Source organism: Dendrobates tinctorius, unplaced genomic scaffold (genome assembly GCF_039654945.1).
Source record: "Dendrobates tinctorius isolate UK_male_01 unplaced genomic scaffold, ASM3965494v1 ptg000183l, whole genome shotgun sequence".
NCBI classification, from domain to species: domain Eukaryota; kingdom Metazoa; phylum Chordata; class Amphibia; order Anura; family Dendrobatidae; genus Dendrobates; species Dendrobates tinctorius.
Window position 1 is genome coordinate 6918128 of NW_027361850.1, and position 20757 is coordinate 6938884.

At 44.6% G+C, this 20757-nt stretch overlaps 1 protein-coding gene across 1 annotated transcript in view; it reads left to right on the forward strand.

The window, feature by feature from the left end:
* Positions 1–3192: 3192 nt before the first annotated feature.
* HDAC1 (histone deacetylase 1) overlaps positions 3193–20757 on the forward strand; it is a 62510-nt gene continuing 44945 nt past the window's right edge. The window contains exons 1-4 of the mRNA XM_073551983.1: positions 3193–3386; positions 18191–18303; positions 20116–20233; positions 20321–20395. Of these exons, the coding sequence (XP_073408084.1) occupies positions 3338–3386; positions 18191–18303; positions 20116–20233; positions 20321–20395 (355 nt within the window). The 5' untranslated portion in view covers positions 3193–3337. The remainder of the gene's footprint in view (positions 3387–18190; positions 18304–20115; positions 20234–20320; positions 20396–20757) is intronic.

Sequence of the window (20757 nt, forward strand, 5' to 3'; positions counted from 1 at the left end):
CCAGATCGTGCAGATTTATCATCCATGCCCCAAGCCTGATCCTTTGTCACATCTGTGTGTCTTAATTATATGTCCTAGTGCGTCACCTGCCTTTAAACTCACCAACCTCTCTAGGTCTGCCCAGGTACACTTATATGTCTGCTGTACTTCCTTTATGTGTCTGTAAAACGGGAATGGTTGGTCTTCAGGGTCAGGCAGCTGCTTCAGCAAAGCTAGCTGGTCAGAGGGGCTCCAGGGATAATACACCTGTATCTTTCTTATTCTAGTCACACTTCTAGGTCCTGATGGGGTTGGTCGTCTGATGTCTACTGTCAGCTTACTCCTCAAGGGCCAATGTCCCCACTACCCACTATCCACACTATTATGTCAGCTTCTTATGATCTTGTCTGGATAGGATTTAGTGCAATTCGCTTAGGTCAGTAGCACAGGTCACACAAGTAGCTATTCAGTCTGGGTTTGTCTGAGTCTGACCACAGTGTTTACAAGTCCATCTGTTTTGTCTGGGTCTCTGGTTACACTTTGTCAATCAAACATTCATAATACACCTTCCATACTGCTGCACATTCTCAAGCATCATTTATTCATTTGCTATTTTCTTCCCTTGTCTGTGCCTTTTTGTACATCCAAACATTCACACTCTGGTATTTTTGCCTTTTTCAATATTTGTCCCACTTGTTTTACTGCTTCCTTCCTTCTCTGTCTTTTGTAATTTGACACAATTTGCTATACAAATCAATCACACAACTAGAAGCAGGTTCAAACACATTAATGACCAAGCAATCACTTACAATGACCAAACAATCACTTACAATTCCCTTCTAAATTAGGCACCATATCTTACTTTTAACTTCCAATCTTCAATTAAGTACTGTTGCTTTAAAATGCACAAATCTTTCAGCGCGTACCTTACGGATAGAATTACAGAGAATTTTGAGCACAGCTCACACTCAGCAGCGATAAGAGCGAAGGGAGAAGAAAAACTGCGCAGCGCCATCCTTCACTCCTCCCATCAGAATGCAGCGTCGTCCTTCACAGAATTCTGTAGTTCTTTAGACTTATCAAAATCAATTTCTACAAAGAAACTCAAAATCACGGGATTTCACTGTAAGGGCAGATAACTGTATAATGAGATTAACCATGCCTTGCCCTTTTTCTGGCCAAATGCATTCAGGAAACTTTACAATGTAATGCCACATATAACACGAACTATATCATTACTCAATTCATTCAGTCTCAGATGTAGATTTGAAATATCTATAACGCATCTGTCCGGGATTCCACCACAACTAGAAAGGTCACAAATCTCTTGACACAAAAATGAAGTGTGATGATTCATTCATACGTGCTCATTCACTGATTTTTTTTTTTTTTTTTATACTCAATTACTCATCTCATCTTATTCAGAGGTTCTCATAGACATATATACAAGGATTCACACAGCCTGACTATCTTGCACTTTGGATTTGATTAATACTTTTTCCAGGTTCTTTGCTGCACTACTTCCATATCTATCCTCAATTATATCACATAACCGATTTCCTTCTTCAGGTGTCTTTCCCTGATTGTTCCCCATTTTATCTTTTATTCTTATCCTGTTTTTCTTGTTTTCTTCCTGTTAGTCCCCTGCCTTAGGTGGTGTATTGGGTAAGCTCAAGACTAGGCTCTACTATACCTCGTTACCTTCTTCCTAAGGTGCTAACAGGCTAAACGGGGTGTCTGTTCCTCCTTGTACTACGTGTCTCGTGTACTTATATGCTAGGTAGCATCCGAACAGTAACACTCCCACAACACACAGGATTGTAAATAAAGTATCCATCTATTGGGGTCCTTCAGTCATATCTTGTCACAGGCTCATTTCACGGTCCTGTGCTCATTCGATCACACTCTTATCTGTCACAAGGTTTATTCGTAAAGGGTGTTGATTTAAGCGTAGGCGGTGACCTCCCCGAAAGGACGCTGTCACATGACCCAGTTAGGCAATATCACCACTCTTTGAACGAATACCTACTGTGCAGCTTATTTGTCTACTTTCCACAGTCCTTCAAATCAAGGCAGTCACTCAACAACCTCCTCTATTCCTAGTGCGGAATCGTCTATTGTGAAAAACTTGTCCGTCCGGGCTGCGCAGTATGAACTGTTCACCCAGCCTTATATTCCGTAATGTCAGACCTCTCCCATTTCGATTTGCATCAGCTCTTTTTCTAAAAATAGCTGTGCACAGACAGAACCTACAGTAACCTATCATTCGAGCAGAAATTACATATGCATGTCACACCCGATTTCCTCACAGTTCTTATACGGACCTGATCTTACGGCCCCCTCCTCTACTAGATTCCCCTTTATACGGACCTTAGTTATAATGATAGATTATGAAGAGCAGAGAAGAGAAAAATTGATCTCTTACCTGGCCGGGTGTTTAGGTCTGCTGTTCACAATTTCATCAGTAACAGGAGTAGTCTGTAGAGCGGGTAGTCTTGGAGAGGTGCCTATATCAGGTCCCTGTTTCGGGCGCCAGGAAACTGTCGGGATCCCTCAGATATCTCTTTGATCTGAAGGACCGATGTTCTTGGGTGTAAGGCACCATATGTCTCTAATTGATTGCTCCGCCGAGAAGGATAACACAGACACAAGCTGTATAATACCACTCGGGATGCCTGCCAAGACGCCTCTGGCTTATCAGTTAGGCTTCCATCTTTTATAGCAAAGAATTCAGACATCGACAGACATGCGCAATAAAGAAAAGAAAATTAGTTACTTCTACAACAGCTTTGCCATGTAAGCAGGAAATATTTGACCTTGGTTCACAAGGGAGATGTCTGAGACATCTCCTCGAAGAAAAGATAAAGTTCAGCAGAATTCATTTAACTCATTCAGTTCTTATCAGAACTCTGTCTCTGACCTACTTGCAGAACTAAAATAGTAATATCACCCTCTGTAAGGAGATCCGGTTCGTGAACATGTCCTCACTGCCTGACAAAGGGCGGGAACTGCCTCTCGCGATATACTGCGGTGCATGCTAACTTGGACACGCGATTTACAGCTACAGGTCATCCTAACCTTGTTAAGATAGCGGAGAAGACCCGTCTAATCTCACTGTTTATTGGCCTGTGAGCTGTCCATCTAAATGCCGACTCGCTAGTCAGTGCTTGGATTGGCCGAGACCTCTTATCTGCAAAGTGCACGGGAGGCTCCGCCTTCTTATTGTTCGCTCATTGGTCGGAAAACTGTCCGTCGAATCCGGACTCTGGGAGCCATGTGGGGATTGGCTGAGTCAGTGTAGCACGTAGGCGGACACTGGGTCGCAGAGCAGGAGTGGATCCGGAGCCCAGGAAGGAAGATGGCGTACACCCAGGGAACAAAGAAGAAAGTGTGCTATTATTACGATGGTAAGGGGGCGCGGAGAGCATAGAGTGCATGGAGGGGCCGTGCTGTGGTGGGAGAGTAAGGGGCGAGGCGGGAGCCACACCCGGGCAAGGCATTGGCGGGGACCGCGGGAGGTAGCGTGGTCCGGGCAGAAAGTGGGCTGCACGGAGCGGCAGGGCCTGGATGTGCAGGGATCGCCAGTCTGAGGGCTGCCCCTAGGGGGTTCCCTGGGTACTGTGCAGGCTCGGGCTTATGCAGCAGTGGGTCATAGGGACTGTTTCCAGAAGGGGCACTTAAAGGGGAAACCTGTATCCCCCTTTGCTAGCAGTCAGGTGTGTATATGTGATGAGTGCAGTAACTTAGACCCCCCCAGGGGCCATCTTGTCGCTTTAGTGGTGCACTGTTGTCATATGATCGGCCCTTGTGTAGAGCGGAGCGGTTACAAGTGCAAGAGCGAGTCCCTGTAGCCTCATTCTGAGTCTCTTGCAACAAAAAACTTAAAAGGTGATCCCCCCTTCCCCCTGGTAGCAGACGCTCTGATTCGGCTGGTCCGGTGACGGTGCACTGCTGAAGATGGCGACCGGGGAGAATTTTCCTGCCCTCATTACACATACACACCTGAGTGCTACACATGAATACGAAGGATAAAACATTTCATCAGAATGGTCACTACAGGATTATTCCGGTATAGAGAAATGGTTATCGATTATCCCAGCATGGGTGACAACTATGTGATAAACAGGAGTCCAATCACTGCTCCCTCCTATTGCCCGCACAGGGGCCTTCTATTCCCCTTTTGAATGAAGCGGCCTCTGAGTTCACATTTCAGATCCTCGCCGATGCCAACAATTTGCTGATGTGTTCTCATTCATTCAGCTCATCATCAGACGTAAGTGCAGTTGTGCAAACTGACCCTCACAATTCCGATGATCAACCTGCTATGTGCCAAGATTCACCTGGCTGTATATTTGTAGCATTTCATAGTGACCTTCAGATGAATGGGCCATGATGTCATCTGTGAGTGGCATGAATCTGCCGGAGAGTGGGGTGCTGTCATTACTCCGCGTAATGAGGGCAACAAACCATCTTTTCTCTCTTTAAGGCGGGGATCTCACATGCGAGGAATGCGGCCGAGTCTCGCATGTTAATACCTGGCACTGCCTCCAGCACTCGGGAGCGGAGCATGTGTCCGCATAGCAATACATCGAGCCGCACGCTCCGCTCCCGAGTGCCGGGTGGCAGTGCCAGGTATTAACATGCCAGACTCGGCCGTATTCCTCACATGTGAGATCCCGGCCTAATTCTGCTGGATCCAGCATAATTTGTGTTGAGACCCCACTGTACGCAGAGTACTCCAGTTCTGCAGCTACCGTCTTGGGAGTATCATGTAGGGGTCCTACTGAGAACAGAAAAGGACCTGTACTAAATGCTTGGTGTCAGACTTGGCGACTGTCAATGTCCAGTCACATCTCTTGACATTCAACGTTGGATCAGATAGTAATATGCCTGCACAATCTTATTAATAGCCACCATGTCTTTTATTCTATTTTGTCTCATTGCAATTTAAAGGGGTAATTCACTACTAGGCCAACCCTTTCTCAATCTGAATGTTTTCACCCATTAAACACTTGTACGTTTCTGCGCCATTCCAGTGGTGTCGGCACTCGCATTTCCGTGGCTCACGTGAGGTTGTTGCGTCACATAAACTCTGTGCCCAATCGGTGCTCGCGTCGCTGTCCACCGCCTTTGCATGTATTGAACATTAGCAGGAAGTCAGGGCTGCGGTTGCTCTTTGACTTTTTGATGTTCAGTTTGTCCGAAGGCGGGTACAGTGACGCTGGCACTGATTGGGCGCAGGGCTCACGTGGCGTGAAAACCTCACATGAGCTCCAGAAACTGAGTGCCAACACTGCTGGGACTGCTGCAAACCAAAAAATGAAATGGGCTAGCAGGAAGGAAATTACCGACAGTTGTAGAAAATCCTGCAAATTCTCATGTAGTTTGGATACGCCTTACATACACGTTTGAGAAGTCAGTTAAACTAGTTGATGTCAGTGGGATCGGCCAACAATCTTATACATATAGTTCTGCCATGACCCATTCATAACACAGTGCCTTTCACACAATTTCACTCTCGCCCTCTCCAGCTGTTCTTCTTTCAGTCTGGGACAAGACCTCGGTTTCTCTGGACCGTCCCATTCTCCTTCCGCTCAGAGTAAAACAATCGCTGACTTGGTGGACATTGCAGGCTTCAGTTCTCCAGGGAAGGTCCTTTCTTCCGCCTCAGTGGCAAGTCATCACCACCGATGCCAGTCTCCTGAGATGGGGGGCGGTTTTCCATCGGAAAACGGCCCAAGGGCGCTGGAACGCCCAGGAGACTCTTATTCCCATCAATCTTTTGGAAATCAGAGCAATCTTCCTTGCTCTCCTTCGTTGGCAGCCTCTCCTCGTAGGTAAACCAGTCCGCATTCAATCAGACAACGCCGTGGCATACATAAACCACCAGGGAGGTACTCACAGCAGGCAAGTAATGTCAGAAGTGGCAAAGATACTGCGTTGGGCAGAGCGGCACGTTCCGGCGTTCTCCGCCATTCACATTCCAGGGGTGGAAAATTGGGCAGCCGACTTCCTAAGTCGCCAGGCTCTAGCGTCAGGTGAATGGTCCCTTCACCCCATAGTCTTCAATCAGATATGCCAGCATTGGGGCATCCTGGACGTCGATCTCATGGCATCTCAGATGAACAACAAAGTTCCTCACTTTGTAGCCAGGTCCAGGTATCCTCTAGCCGTCGGTTGTGACGCCCTGGTAATTCTGTGGTCCCAGTTCCAACTGCCTTACCTTTTTCCTCCCCTTGCCCTGATCCCAAGGGTGGTCAAGAAGATAAAGTCAGAAGGCATCCCGGTAATTCTGGTGGCTCCAGACTGGCAAGACGACCTTGGTACGCGGAGTTGGTGAATACGCTCGCGGACGTCCCCTGGAGGCTTCCAGACTGTCCAGATCTTCTCTCACAAGGCCCCCTTTACCACCAGAATTCTCAGTCTGAGTTTAACGGCATGGCCGTTGAGGCCGCAATTCTGAGAGAATCAGGTTTTTCCAGCCGGGTCATTCAAACCATGATCAGAGCTAAGAAGCCAGCCTCTTCCCGCATTTACCATAGGTACTGGAAGCCTTTTTTCCGTTGGTGCGACGATAACTATATTTTTCCATTATCGTTCTCCATTCCATCCATACTTGGCTTCCTCCAGTCCGGTTTGGATACGGGCATGTCCCTCAGTACCCTCAAAGGCCAGGTATCTACTCTGGCGATTCTCTTCCAAAAGGATCTGGCCTCCTTACCGCAGGTGAAGACTTTTCTCCAAGGAGTCGCCCATGTGGCTCCTCCTCATCATTCTCCGATAGATCCGTGGGATCTCAATCTTGTTCTTGGCGCTCTCCAAAAGGTGCCGTTCTAATTTATCCAGGAAATTCCTCTGTCCTTTCTCATGGAAGGTGGCTTTCCTATTCGCCATTACATCCATCAGGAGAGTTTCTGAGCTGGTGGCTTTATCCTGTCGTTCCCCGTACCTAATCCTCCACCAGGATAAGGTCGTTCTCAGGCCAGTTTCCTCCTTCCTTCCAAGAGTGGTATCCCCGTTTCACATTAACGAGGATATCGTTCTCCCCTCGTTTTGTCCTGCGCCTGCTCACCCTCTGGAATAGTCGTTACACAAACTGGATGTAGTGAGAGCCTTGCGTGTCTACCTTGCCAGGACCGCTTCGTTTTGCCAATCCTATTCCCTACTTGTCATCTCTGAAGGTCACCGGAAAGGGCTTCCGGCATCCAAATCTACGATCGCTCGCTGGATTCGTTCTACCATTCTGGAAGCCTACCGACTTCAGGAAAAACTGCCCCCTCTGGGAGTGAGAGCCCACTCCACCCGGGCTGTAGGGGCTTCTTGGGCTGTGCAACACCAGGCTTCGGCCTTGCAACTTTGCAGAGCCGCGACCTGGTCATCTTTGCACACCTTCGCGAGGTTCTACAGGGTTCATACCCAGGCCTCGTCTGATGCAGCTTTTGGTAGGAAGGTTCTGCAGGCGGCGGTAGCTCATCGACCGACCTAAGCCCTTCCTCCTTTCGTTCCTTTGTTGCTGTTCCCGCCCTTGGGACTGCTTTGGAATGTCCCATGGTAATCTGTGTCCCCCAATGAAGCGATAAGAGGGATTTTGGGTTCTTACCGTAAAATCTTTCTTGGAGCCTTCATTGGGGGACACAGCACCCTCCCTGTTTAAGTTGTACCGTGTTGGGTCTTTGAGTCCCTTGTTGGGTTGGTACATATGTTGAGTTTTTTCGTTACTTCTCCTACTGCTTTCTCACCAACTGAGGTATTTGGTGCCTGTCGGTGAGTGTATACTGCCGGGGAGGAGCTAATTTTCTTGTGCTTTGCATAGTGTCAGCCTCCTAGCAGCAGCAGCAGCAGCAGCATACACCCATGGTAATCGGTGTCCCCCAATGAAGGCTCCAAGAAAGATTTTGCGGTAAGAACCCAAAATCCCTCTTTTTTTCGTGGTGCAAGGATCATGGTCGATCACCTCTGGTGTTTTCCATTCCGGCCATATTGGAATTCCTTCAATCCGGATTAAAATCAGGCCTCGCGCTTGGCTCACTCAAGGGCCAAATTTCGGCCTTGTCAGTGCTTTTCCAACGCAAAATTGCCACCAAACTTCAGGTCAAGACGCTCATTCAGGGAGTTACCCATGTGGCGCCTCCTTATAGAAGGCCATTGGAATCATGGGACCTTAACCTGGTTCTCAGGGCCTTACAGGAGGCTCTTTTCGAACCGCTGCTGGACGTGTCACTGACCGTCCTCTCTTGGAAGGTGGTCTTTCTAGTGGCAATTACGGCAATCAGACGAGTTTCGGAATTGGCAGCCCTGTCCTGCCGATCTCCGTTTCTGAATTTTCATTAGGACAAGGTAGTTCTCAGGACGTCCCCGTCCTTCCTGCCCAAGGTCGTCTCCTCTTTCCATCTCAATGAGGAAATTGTTTTGACTTCCTTTTGTCCGGCGCCAGTCCATTGCATTGAGAAGGCCCTTCACACCCTGGATGTGGTTAGGGCGCTGAGACCGGACGTCTCGCGGACGGCTCCCTTCCACAAGTCAGATGCCCTGTTCATACTTCCAGAGGGGCATAAGAAGGGTCTAGCCACATCAAAAGCAACGCTAGCCAGGTGGATTCGCTTTGCTATTCAGGAATCCTTCCGTGTCAGGAACGTGCCTGTCCCAGCGGGGATTAAGGCGCACTCTACCCGCTCAGTGGGCGCCTCTTGGGCCATTCGGCACCAGGCCTCGGCAGAACAGGTCTGCAAGGCTGTGACTTGGTCCAGTCTGCATATCTTTACAAGCATTGCCTAATTCATTCTCAGGCCTCTGCGGATGCAGCTCTCAGCAGACGCAGCCTGCAATCGGCAGTACCTCAGTGTTGACTCAGTGGTACATGGGGTATTAGCAGATGTATGCTCCCCACCCAGGGATTGCTTTAGTACTTCCCACTGTCTGTGTCCCCCAATGAGACGTAGGAGAAATAGGGATTTTTGTGTACTCACCTTTTCTCCGAGCCAATCATTGGGGGACACAGCACCCACCCTGTTTAGCCTATTGGCTCACTGTAGCATTCTTAGGTTTTGACACAGTTATGGTTACTGTTGACTGTTCATGCTCCTACTGCTTTTTTCACCGAACTGGAGAAATCTCAGCCAGCGAGAGGGTGTATACTGCAGGGGAGGAGCTAACTCTTTCTGGTTTACTTAGTGGCCAGCAGCATAAAACCCACTGTCTCTGTGTCCCCCCAATGATTGGCTCGAAGAAAATGATTTTACGGTGAGTATAGAAAAATCCCTTTTTTTTTTTAATGGAAAACTAGTACTAGATTTTTGCTACCTAATCTGAGAGCAGATTAATGTAGACAAAATAACCTAATTCCAGTTGTCTATCACTTACTGGGCTGCTCACTGTAGTTTTGATAATCTCTTGATGATAATAGTTATCACTGGTAGCTTAGTAAACCTTGTGCTATGTAGTGCTGTATAGTCATGGGTTTTGAATAACCTCTGTATTCAGAAACCTAGTAGCTCTGCAGCAAATAAGTGATTTTATCAAAACTGCAGCAAGCAGCCCAGTAGGTGATACATCCCTGTAATCAGAGTCTCTGCTCCTACAACACCCTGCTCTCACATCCCTGTAATCAGTCTCTGCTCCTACATCACCCTGCTCTCAGATGGTGTACCAGAAACCTGGTGATAGAGTCCCTTTAAAGGGAATCTGTCACCCTTTTTTTGCTCTATTAGCTGTCGGCATAGACATTGGGGGCTTATCTATAGCATTCTGTAATGCTGTAGATAAGCCCCCGATGTAACCTGAAAGATAAGAAAAAAGAGTTATACTCACCGAGGTGTCCGGTCCGGTGGGTGTTGCGGTCCGGTCCGACGCGCCTCCCTTCTTCAAGGGCTCCGGCGCAGGTGCATTGCTCTGTCCTTTTGAGGGCAGAGCAGAATTCTGAAGTGTGCAGGCGCCAGACCTCTCCCGACGCCTGCACACTGCAGGACTCTGCCCTCAACAGGGCAGAGCAGTGCGCTTGCGCCGGAGCCATTAGAGGACGTCATCGCATGAAGAAGGGAGGCACCGTCCCGGCCGGCGCCTCCCATCGGACCGCCCACATCCACGAGTATAATATAACGTGTTTTTCTTCTTTCAGGTTACATCGGAGGCTTATCTACAGCATTACAGAATGCTGTAGATAAGCCCCCGATGTCTATGCCGGCAGCTAATAGGGCAAAAAAAAGGGGTGACAGATTCCCTTTAAACTTGTAACTGTAAATTAGCAGATGTTGTAAGACTGTTTACGCCACAATTATTCTAGCCAAACATGCAGATAAGTGTCCTTTTTTTTTTTTTTTTTAATTAATTTTTATTAAATTTTATAAAATCTTATAATCAGAAATAAGACAAAACAATCACAATTTTTTGGCTTATAAGTTAGAGAATCGGAAAGAACGACGTACAATTAAAATGAACTCTTGGAAGACATTTCCCCCTAGTGGGATCAAAACATGTTGTGCAATAGAACAGAAAAAGACAAAGTCCAACAGCAGTTCTAATGATGCTAAGTTAAGATGACGCCATCCCCATATACCTACGGTATTATCATTCTTATAAAGCCACAATATTAACCTCTTTCTGACATCGGACGTACTATCCCGTCCATGGGACCCGGGCCTCTATGCCCATGGACGGGATAGTACGTCTAGCGCGATCAGCGGCAACCACGTGGTGAGCGCCGCTGATCGCGGCCGGGTGTCAGCTGATTATCACAGCTGACACCCGGCACTACGTTAACCCCTTGCACACCGCGATTAAACACGATCGCGGTGTACTGGGGGTTAAAGGGAAGCATCGGCAGGGAGGGGGCTCCCTCCGTGCTTCCCTGAGCCCCCCACAGCAGCGCAATGTGCAGCGCTGCTGCGGGGGGGCTCTTTTCCTGCAGGTCCCCGGATCCAAGATGGCGACTGGGACCTTAGGGGGCCTGCAGGGAGCTGGCTTCCTCAGTGCCTGCAAAGCGCAGGCAAGGAGGAAACCTGCACACTGCCTGTGACAGATTGCTGATCTGTCACAGGACAGTGATGTCCCCCCTGGGACAACCTAATAAAGTTTAAAAAAAAAAAAAGTGTAAAAATAATTTTAAAAAAATCGCTAAATATATTAAAAAAAAAAAAAAAAAATTCCCTAATAAATTCATTTTTTTGGAAATAAAAAAACCCAATAAAAGTACACATATTTGGTATTGCCACGTCTGTAACGACCTACCCTATAAATCTGTCCCATTAGTTAACCCCTTTAGCGAACCCCTTAAAAAGGCAAAAAATGATTTATCATACCGCCGAACAAAAAGTGCAATAACGCGCGATCAAAAAGACGCATATAAATATCCATGGTATCGCTGAAAACGTCATCTTGTCCCGCAAAAAACGAGCTGCCACACAGCATTATCAGAGAAAAAATAAAAAAGTTATAGCTCGCAAAATAAAGCGATGCAAAAATAATTTTTTTTATATAAAATTGTTTATTGCATAAAAGCGCCAAAAGACATAAATGAGGTATCGCTGTAACTGTACTGACCCGAAGAATAAAACCTTTATCAATTTTACCGCATGGGGAACGGTGTAAGCGCACCCCCCAAAAGAAATTCATGAAACGCTGGTTTTTGTTCATTCTGCGTCCCAAAAATCAGAATAAAAAGCGATCAAAAAATGTCACGTGCCTGAACATGATACCAATAAAAACGTCAACTCGTCCCACAAAAAATAAGACCTCACATGACTCAGTGCATCAAAATATGAAAAATTATAGATCTCAATATGTGGTGATGCAAAAACTATTTTTACAATAAAAAGCGTATTGTAGCGTGTGACAGCCAGGGCTGTGGAGTCGGTAAGCCACAGTTGCGACTCCGACTCCTGGATTTTATCCGACTCCTTCATAAATGGCCAATTCATAACAACAAATTTACTGTTGTAAAATATTAAACATCGTGCTTATTCAGTTTCTCACCATCATATAAGTAATCAGACCACTTAGAGCAAAAACTACATTTATTAGAATACAATTAGAATATAGCAAATAACTTTTATAAACTTTTCTAAACTGTAAGTAAATATGCAATAAACACTTTTATGCAGTTAATAAGAAGAAATCTATAAATTTGTCCTCAGAAAAAGTATTGCCTCTGTCAGATCCTCCTTCATGGATGCCCTCAAATCTGATCTAATTATTTTGAGAGCAGAGAACAACCTCTCTACACTAACTTGTGTTGGTGGCAAAGCAGTAACCACTTGGGCAACATCTCTGACAATGTCAGGATACAGAGGATTCGCTTGTTGCACTGTTATTTTTGATGAACGGTCAAATTTCTCAATTTCTTTTAGTGCATATGAAAAATTCTGCTGAAATGTACTGGCTGTGTTCCTTGATGGGGATGACTCTTCTATGCGGGAACGCTTTGCACGGTCCTTGTGATCCAAATATTTTTCGAAATTAAATTCTTCATCAGTTGATGATGAGGGTGAAGATGTGGCAGGACGACCAAATTCTTCTTGTTCCTCCTGACTGTTCTGCAACCCTTTCATCCTTACTGCTATTTGAAACAGAGCTTCTTTTCCTTTACTTAGCTGTTGATCATCTAGAAGAATCCGATGCATTGGGTCTACATAAACAGCTGCCAAAAGAATGTTATTTTGTAATAGTAGCTCCTCTCTCCGTTTCATTGATGTAGCAATGCCACTTGCAATTAACCCTCCTCTTTGGGACAGGCGAAACATCAGGTTCTTCCACTCCTTTAAGAAAATACCTGGAGTTAAGTCCTCTGCTTGTAATTTTTTAGTCACTGTAAATGGGTGCTCTAGCAATTTTTCCAGCTCAGTCACCTGATTCCACTGACTTTCATTTAGCGTCAGTTGAGGGTTAGCCATGTCTACAAGAAAGGTTTTCAGTTCAAGCGCTGAATCATTAAGTAAGTACTGCCCCATCGTGTGGCTTGATCAATAATTGCCCCTTTTCCAGCACGTCTCTTCAAAATTGAGTCAACTTTAGTGGTTCTGGCAACAGTAGCCAATTTTCTCACCTTGCCAATCAGTGCAGCAGCATGTCCTTCTTGCAGACTGTCTCTTATAGCCAGCTGTAGCGTATGCACAACACAGCGCATGTGATGAATGAAAGAACATATTGACACAGTTTCAACAAGATCATCTAAACTATCATGTTGCTGTTCATCTGAAGCAACTTCAGTTTGCTCCTCAGTTACAATACTGTGTTCCTCTATTTCAAACATTTCTGTGTCTGTGGACCCAGAATGTTCTTCTAGCTGCTGGTCACCATCATTACTCTCATTCATTAGCTTAATAGTACTTATCATATTTGAAGCATTGTCAGTTACGACAGAAAGAACTTGCTCTTTTTTAAGTTCATAGTCTTGCAGAACCTTTTCCACCAAGACCTGGAGAAACTCACTGGTGTGATGAGCTTTGGTGTCTTTTACTGCCAATATCTTGGTAACTATTTCATTTTTGTCACAAACAAATCGGACATTGATGGCAAAATAGTTCACTCTGTGACGTGTGCAGGCATCCATTTTAAGAAACAGAAAGCGTCCCTTGAGAGTTTTTTTAAGTTCTTCCTTTTGTTTAAAAGCTTCTTCGATTACTAATTTTCTAATATTCTCTCTCTCCAGAGAAACACCAAGCTTGCGGGCCATTTCCCCATTCAGACACATAAAAGCTGGTCGTGAAAATAATGAAATAGGCACACTATCCTTTACAACAAGCTCTATGATCTGTTTTTTAAATGTATCTACTGTCATTGTCACAGTAACTTTGTCACTGACAAAATATCTTGCAACTGATGGCTGCAAAGTTCTCTGCTCCTTTGTTTGGCTGGAAGAGCTGGGCACTGGTTCATTGGTTTGGATGCAGTCTTTCTCATCCACTGCTTTCAGTACTTCTGGATGAAAGCGCTGTAAATGTCTCTTTAGATTAGAAGCTCTGGTAGGAGCATTTTTATCTTTGCCTGAATATGCACTCATCTTGGCTTCACAGCATTTGTTTTCGTCTGGATCATTTGTCATACACTGACAGACATAATGTTTTCTATCTTGAGTGATGGTGAAATGTTCAAATACAGCTGATTTAACGTGATGCTTCTTTGACATTCTCAGGTTTTTAATTCTGCATTCACAATCCAAATGACAATTGTTTTTCCTAAAAACAATTGTACAAAATTATTGCCAGGTCGTACAACTGATATAGTGGTCAGTAATACTGTTATTATTCCTCATGTACTCACAGTTAACTGATGCAAAGTTTGTTGAAAGGATAATACTTCTTACAGTCTTCCTCTTCTGAGTAGCAGGCAGCTGTGAGATGCTTGGAAGACGCACACCTAGTATGATCTAGTCTAGAGGAGGAGCTTTACTACTAAGAATTTGCAACACATTTTCACTTTCAGTTTCATACATTGTAAGTAGGGGGGTTGGGGCAGCATGAGGTTAACCAAGTATAAGATTAGATAAGGGCAGTGGAGAACAGTGACACACAAGAAGTAAGAAGTGTCTCTATCTCCAGGAGAACTGCTTATCACTGTTGTTCATAGTTTGATAGAACATATATATTTGAGTAACATTTATAAAATTCATATGAAAGTTCAATTATGAAATATTAATACATTTTTTTTTAAAGCTGGAGTCGGTACATTTCTACCGACTCCAACCAAAACTAACTCCGACTCCGACTCCACAGCCCTGGTGACAGCTGCCAAAAATAAAAACCGCCATAAATAGTAAATCAAACACCCCGTTATCACCCCCTTAGTTAGGAAAAAATAATAAAATTTAAAAAATGTGTTTATTTCCATTTTCCCGCTAGGGCTGAGATTAGGGTTGGAGTTAGAATTGGGGGGTTTCCACTGTTTGGGCACATCAGGTGCTCTCCAAAAGCAACATGGCGTCTGATCTCAATTCCAGCCAATTCTGCGTTGAAAGTCAAATGGTGCTCCTTCCCTTCCAAGCTCTGCCATGCACCCAAACAGTGTTTTACCCCCACATATGGGGTATCAGCCTACTCAGGACAAATTGCAAAACAACTTTTGGGGTCCAATTTCTCCTGTTGCCTTTAGGAAAATAAAAAATTGGGGGCAAAAAAATGATTTTTTTTTATTTTTTTTTATTTTCACGCCCGGGCGTTATAAACTTCTGTGAAGCACTGGGGGAGTTCAAAGTGCTCACCACACACCTACATAAGTTCCTTAGGGGGTCTAGTTTCCTAAATGGTGTGATTTGGGGGGGGGGGGGTTTCCACTGTTTAGGTACATTAGGGGCTCTCCAAAGGCAACATGACACCCGCAGACCATTCCATCAAAGTCTGCATTCCAAAACGTCACTACTTCCCTTCCGAGCCCCGACGTGGGCCCATACAGTAGTTTTCTCCCACATATGGGGTATCAGGGTACTCAGGACAAATTGGACAACAACTTTTGGGGTCCATTTTCTCCTGGTACCCTTGGGAAAATAAAAAAATTGGGGACTAAATGATCATGTTTGTGGAAAAAATATGATTTTTTTTATTTTCACGCCCGGGTGTTATAAACTTCTGTGAAGCACTGGGGGAGTTCAAAGTGCTCACCACACATCTAGATAAGTTCCTTAGGGTGTCTAGTTTCCAAAATGGGGTCACTTGTGGGGGGATTCGACTGTTTAGGTACACCAGGGGATTTCCAAACGCGACATGGTGTCCAATCTCAATTCCAGACAAAAAAGTCAAATGGCGCTGCTTCCCTTCCGAGCTCTGCCATGTGCTCAAATAGTGGTTTACCCCCACATATGGTGTATCAGCGTACTCAGGACAAATTGCACAATAACTTTTAGGGTCCTGTTACCCTTGGGAAAGTAAGAATTGAGGGTGAAAAGATCATTTTTGTGGAAAAAATTATTTTTTAATTTTACCGCTGTACGTTATAAACTTCTGTGAAGCCCTTGTGGGTTCAAAGTTCTCACCACATATCTAGATAAGTTCCTTGGGGGGGTCTAGTTTCCAAAATGGGGTCACTTGTGGGGGGTTTCCACTGTTTAGGTACATCAGGGGCTCTCCAAACGTGACATGGCGTCCGATCAGAATTCCAGCCAATTTTGCATTGAAAAAGTCAAACGGCGGTCCTTCCCTTCTGGGCACTACCATGCGCCGAAACAGTGGTTCCCCCCCACATATCTGGTATCAGCGTACTCAGGACAAATTGCACAATAACTTTTCCAGTCCAATTTCTCCTGTTACCCTTGGTAAAATAAAAAAAAAAATGAACCTGAATTATTTTTTTTGTGGAAAAAGTTAAATGTTCATTTTTTTTATTTTTTTTTTAAATATTCAAAAAATTCCTGTGATGCACCTGAAGGGTTAATAAACTTCTTGAATGTGGTTTTGAGCACCTTAAGGGGTGCAGTTTTTAGAATGGTGTCACTTTTGGGTATTTTCTATCATATAGACCCCTCAAAGTGGCTTCAAATGTGATATGGTCCGTAAAAATAAATGGTGTTGTAAAAATGAGAAATCTCTGGTCAACTTTTAACCCTTAACTTCCTAACAAAAAATTTTTTGCTTCCAAAGTTGTGCTGATGTAAAGTAAACGTGTGGGAAATGTTACTTATTAAGTTTTTTGTGTGTGTAAAATTGCGAAATTTTCGTCAAATTTCCATTTTTTTTCACAAATAAACGCAAGTTATATGAATGAAATTTTACCACTAACATGAAGTACAATATGTCATGAGAAAACAATGTCAGAATCACCGGGATCCATGGAAGCGTTTCAGAGTTATTACCTCATAAAGGGACAGTGGTCGGAATTGTAAAAATTGGCCCGGTCATGAACGTGCAAACCACCCTTGGGGGTGAAGGGGTTAAGTAAGATGAGATGTACACATAGGGAATGGAAGAAGAAACCTGTTTAAAGACCAACAGGCTCCTAACTGTTGTTTTGGGCCCTGAAATAGTCCCAGGTAGCATAGACTGTCTCAAATCTGTCCAAACTCGCATTCAATAAGGCTGTCGTGCTCCATTCTGCGGATGTCGGGTATTCCAGTTAGATTTGTTAAGGGGGGCGTCAAGCTTTATTCAGTAGCAGTGATATTCACATTATTGGTCCCATGTCATTCTGGTTCAAACTCTTCATGATCCTACAGCTTAGCGTCTGCCATGAATCTGGCCTCAGCAGTTAGGGCCCCGTCACACATAGCGATCTCGCTAGCGAGATCGCTGCTGAGTCACAATTTTTGTGATGCAACAGCGATCTCACCAGCGAGATCACTGTGTGTGACAGCGATCAGCGACCGCCCCCCCTGCCAGTATCACTGATCGCTGTAGGAAAGCCCTGGACATTTTTTTTGGTCGCTGGTCTCCTGCTGGCCAGCACGCATCGCTGCGTGTGATAGGCGGGAGACCAACGATCAGCTGGTAACTAAGGTAAACGCAGGGTTTCTAAGCACGGCGCAGCGCTTAGAAACCCTCTGTGTACCTTAGTTACCAGCGCACTGATGCAGGGAGCTGGTAACTAAGGTACATATCGGGTTTCTAAGTGACGCACGTCCCTTAGATACCCGATGTGTACCTTAGTTACCAGCTCCCTGCATCAGCGCGCTGGTAACTAAGTACACAGTGACGCTGGGCGTTGCTGGTGCTGATCGCTGGTGAAGCGGTCTGTCTGACAGCTCACCAGCGATCATGTAGCGACTCACCAGCGATCCTGAAACGTTGATATCGTTGTCGGGATCGCTGGTGAGTCGCTATGTGTGACGGGGCCCTTACCTTCTACAGACCTTGATTGGCAGCGGTAGTTGCAAGTTTATGTTGGGATATCCTCACTGGAGCAGGCAGTACAAAAAATTTCCAGGAACTCGTAGTTATCGGAATTGGATTGGCTGGTGATGGTTTTTTGTTAAAGGACCTCTCTCGCTTTTTTTTTTTTTTTTTTTTTTTTTTTTCTTTTTTAAATTCTCTCTTTTAGACTTTTAGTGTGTGTGATTTCAGTACAGCTCTGGTCCTATTCATCACGTGACTACATTTGTGACCAGTTATCTCACACAGTGTCTCTTGTGTAGAGATCAGAATGAGGCTCGGGTTCACATTGCGAAAGTGATCCTTTTAAGATCTATATGTGCGTTTGATATTCTATAATGACTAATGATCGAGCACAATGGAAGTGAATGTGAAACTTGAGCATTTCTCTCTCATATTATGTCTTGTTTTGTGTTCTTTCTTAGGGGACGTTGGCAATTATTACTATGGGCAGGGACATCCCATGAAGCCTCATAGAATTCGTATGACACACAATCTGCTTTTGAACTATGGTCTCTACCGCAAGATGGAAATCTATGTAAGTTTTTGATCTAAACGTTAAAGGGATGAGGTTACTTGCTTATTAGCAGGGGTCAATTTGAGGATATTGCACAATGTCCATATAAGTTGTCTGTTAGTGATTGTACAGGCTGTCTTTTATTTCTTTTGGAGATGCTGGTCAAGAGGCTTGCATCTCATAAATGGCCAATTCAGCGGACTTTTGGTTCAAGACTGTTGTATGAGATGCCCATTATGATAAATTCACCTCACTGCAGTCTATTTAAAAATGAACACTAACTTGCATTGTGACTAGTGATGAGCGAACGTGCTGGGATAAGGTGATATCTGAGCATGCTCATGTGCCAACAGAGCTATGTGCAAGTCCCCGCGGCTGCATGTCTTGCAGCTGTTCGACAGGCACAACGCATGCAGGGACTGCCTGTTAGGCAATCCCTGAATCTGTGATGGCTATTGAACTGCTGCGAGACATGCAGCCGTGGGGACTCGCACATAAATTTTTGAGCACGCCAAAGACACTCGGTTAGCATATGAGCATGCTCAGATAACACCTTATCCCAGCACGTTCGCTCATCGCTAATTGTGACTATTGCACCATCTATTGGCTTCAACTCAAGGTCTGGATGTAAAGAACCATATCGGTAGGTATACTCCCATATGCAGCTGCCGCCTCATCTTAGCTGGTTGCGGCTTGACTGGCTCTGAACACCTGTAGTAAATGGCTGAGTTTACTGTGTAATGTACATGGTGGCCATTTAAGTGAATACCGTACAGCTCTATTACACTGGACAATGAGCATCTCCTAGATTGAGGGTATGAAAAGAGTTTGTCTTCAGGAGAACACGGTGTTATCTAAAAGCCTTTGTACATTTCATTCATTGATGAATTTGCACCATGTTTATATTCATGTATTCCATACAAGTTCTTTTTGAGCCAATAAAACATTAAAAGAAATATATATTTTTTTGTTTTGATTACCCACGTCCAGGAGGACCAGGCTGTGCTGATATTTTCAACTATTAAGATTATCATAGAATCATAGAATCGTAGAGTTGGAAGGGACCTCCTGGGCCATCTGGTCCAACCCCCTGCTCAAAGCAGGATTCGCTAAATCATCCCAGTCAGATGTCTGTCCAGCCTCTGTTTGAAGACTTCCATTGAAGGAGAACTCACCACTTCTCGTGGCAGCCTGTTCCACTCATTGATCACTCTAACTGTCAAAAAGTTTTTTCTAATATCTAATCTGTGTCTCCTCCCATTCAGTTTCATCCCATTGCTTCTAGTCTTTCCTTGTGCAAATGAGAATAAAGATGATCCTTCTACAATGTGACAGCCCTTTAGATATTTGTAGACAGCTATTAAGTCTCCTCTCAGTCTTCTCTTTTGCAAGCTAAACAATCCCAAATCCTGCAACCTTTCCTCATAAGACAGGTTACAGCAGCATTCTGACCATTTGATTACTGGCGTTATCAGTGAATAACATAAAAAGCGCCCGCCTTCAAGCTACTTTCAAACATACTAGCTCGTAACTGATGAAGGTCTATATTGACCGAAACGTTTTCTGGTACTACAATAAACTGCCTCACCAAGCATTAAGTTGAGTGCCAGGTTTTAATTTTATCATATATGGTTTGGGAACCTAACTTGGCACCACTACAGTAGTGCACACGGTGTTTTCTACTATACTTGACAGATCAGTCACTTTAGAGCTTGTGCTGTTTGACAAGTCGTTGGTGTACAGTGAATGTAAGAAATTAAATACAACGTTAGGTTGTAGATGACAATAAGACTGTAATCAATAAGTTACTAACCTTCTTTTGTTCTTTATCAGAGACCCCACAAAGCCAATGCAGAAGAGATGACGAAATATCACAGTGACGATTACATCAAATTTTTACGCTCAATCAGGCCAGACAACATGTCCGAATACAGCAAGCAGATGCAGAGGTGTAAGTGCCCACCTTAAGCCCCTGCAGTAAAGTACATGTATTACTTTTGAGATGATAAGCAATGTTTTCCTTTTCTCTTCTCTACAGTTAATGTTGGGGAGGATTGTCCGGTATTTGATGGATTATTTGAGTTCTGCCAGTTGTCGGCAGGAGGCTCCGTAGGTAAGTTTATGTTGTTTTTTCTTCAATAGAGAACCTGTCCTATTTGTGGGCAGCATGATTTATTGCCATGTGCCCTGATTCCATGAAACATTAGATATAAAGTACAGAGCTCGGCTGTATCTGGCTGTCTCATAGTAAATGAACGGAATGAAGATGCTCAACCTCATCTTCAGGCAGACGGAGCACTCCAGAGATGAGTTCTCGGGATCACTAGATGCCCCAGTGGGCATCAGTGATCAATAAGTTACCACCATATCTATTTATAGGGCTTAGCTTATGTATGCATATCATATAATCCACAAAGTAAGAATACTACCTTCTAACAACAATGAAATTCTACAACATCCCACACAAAGTAATTG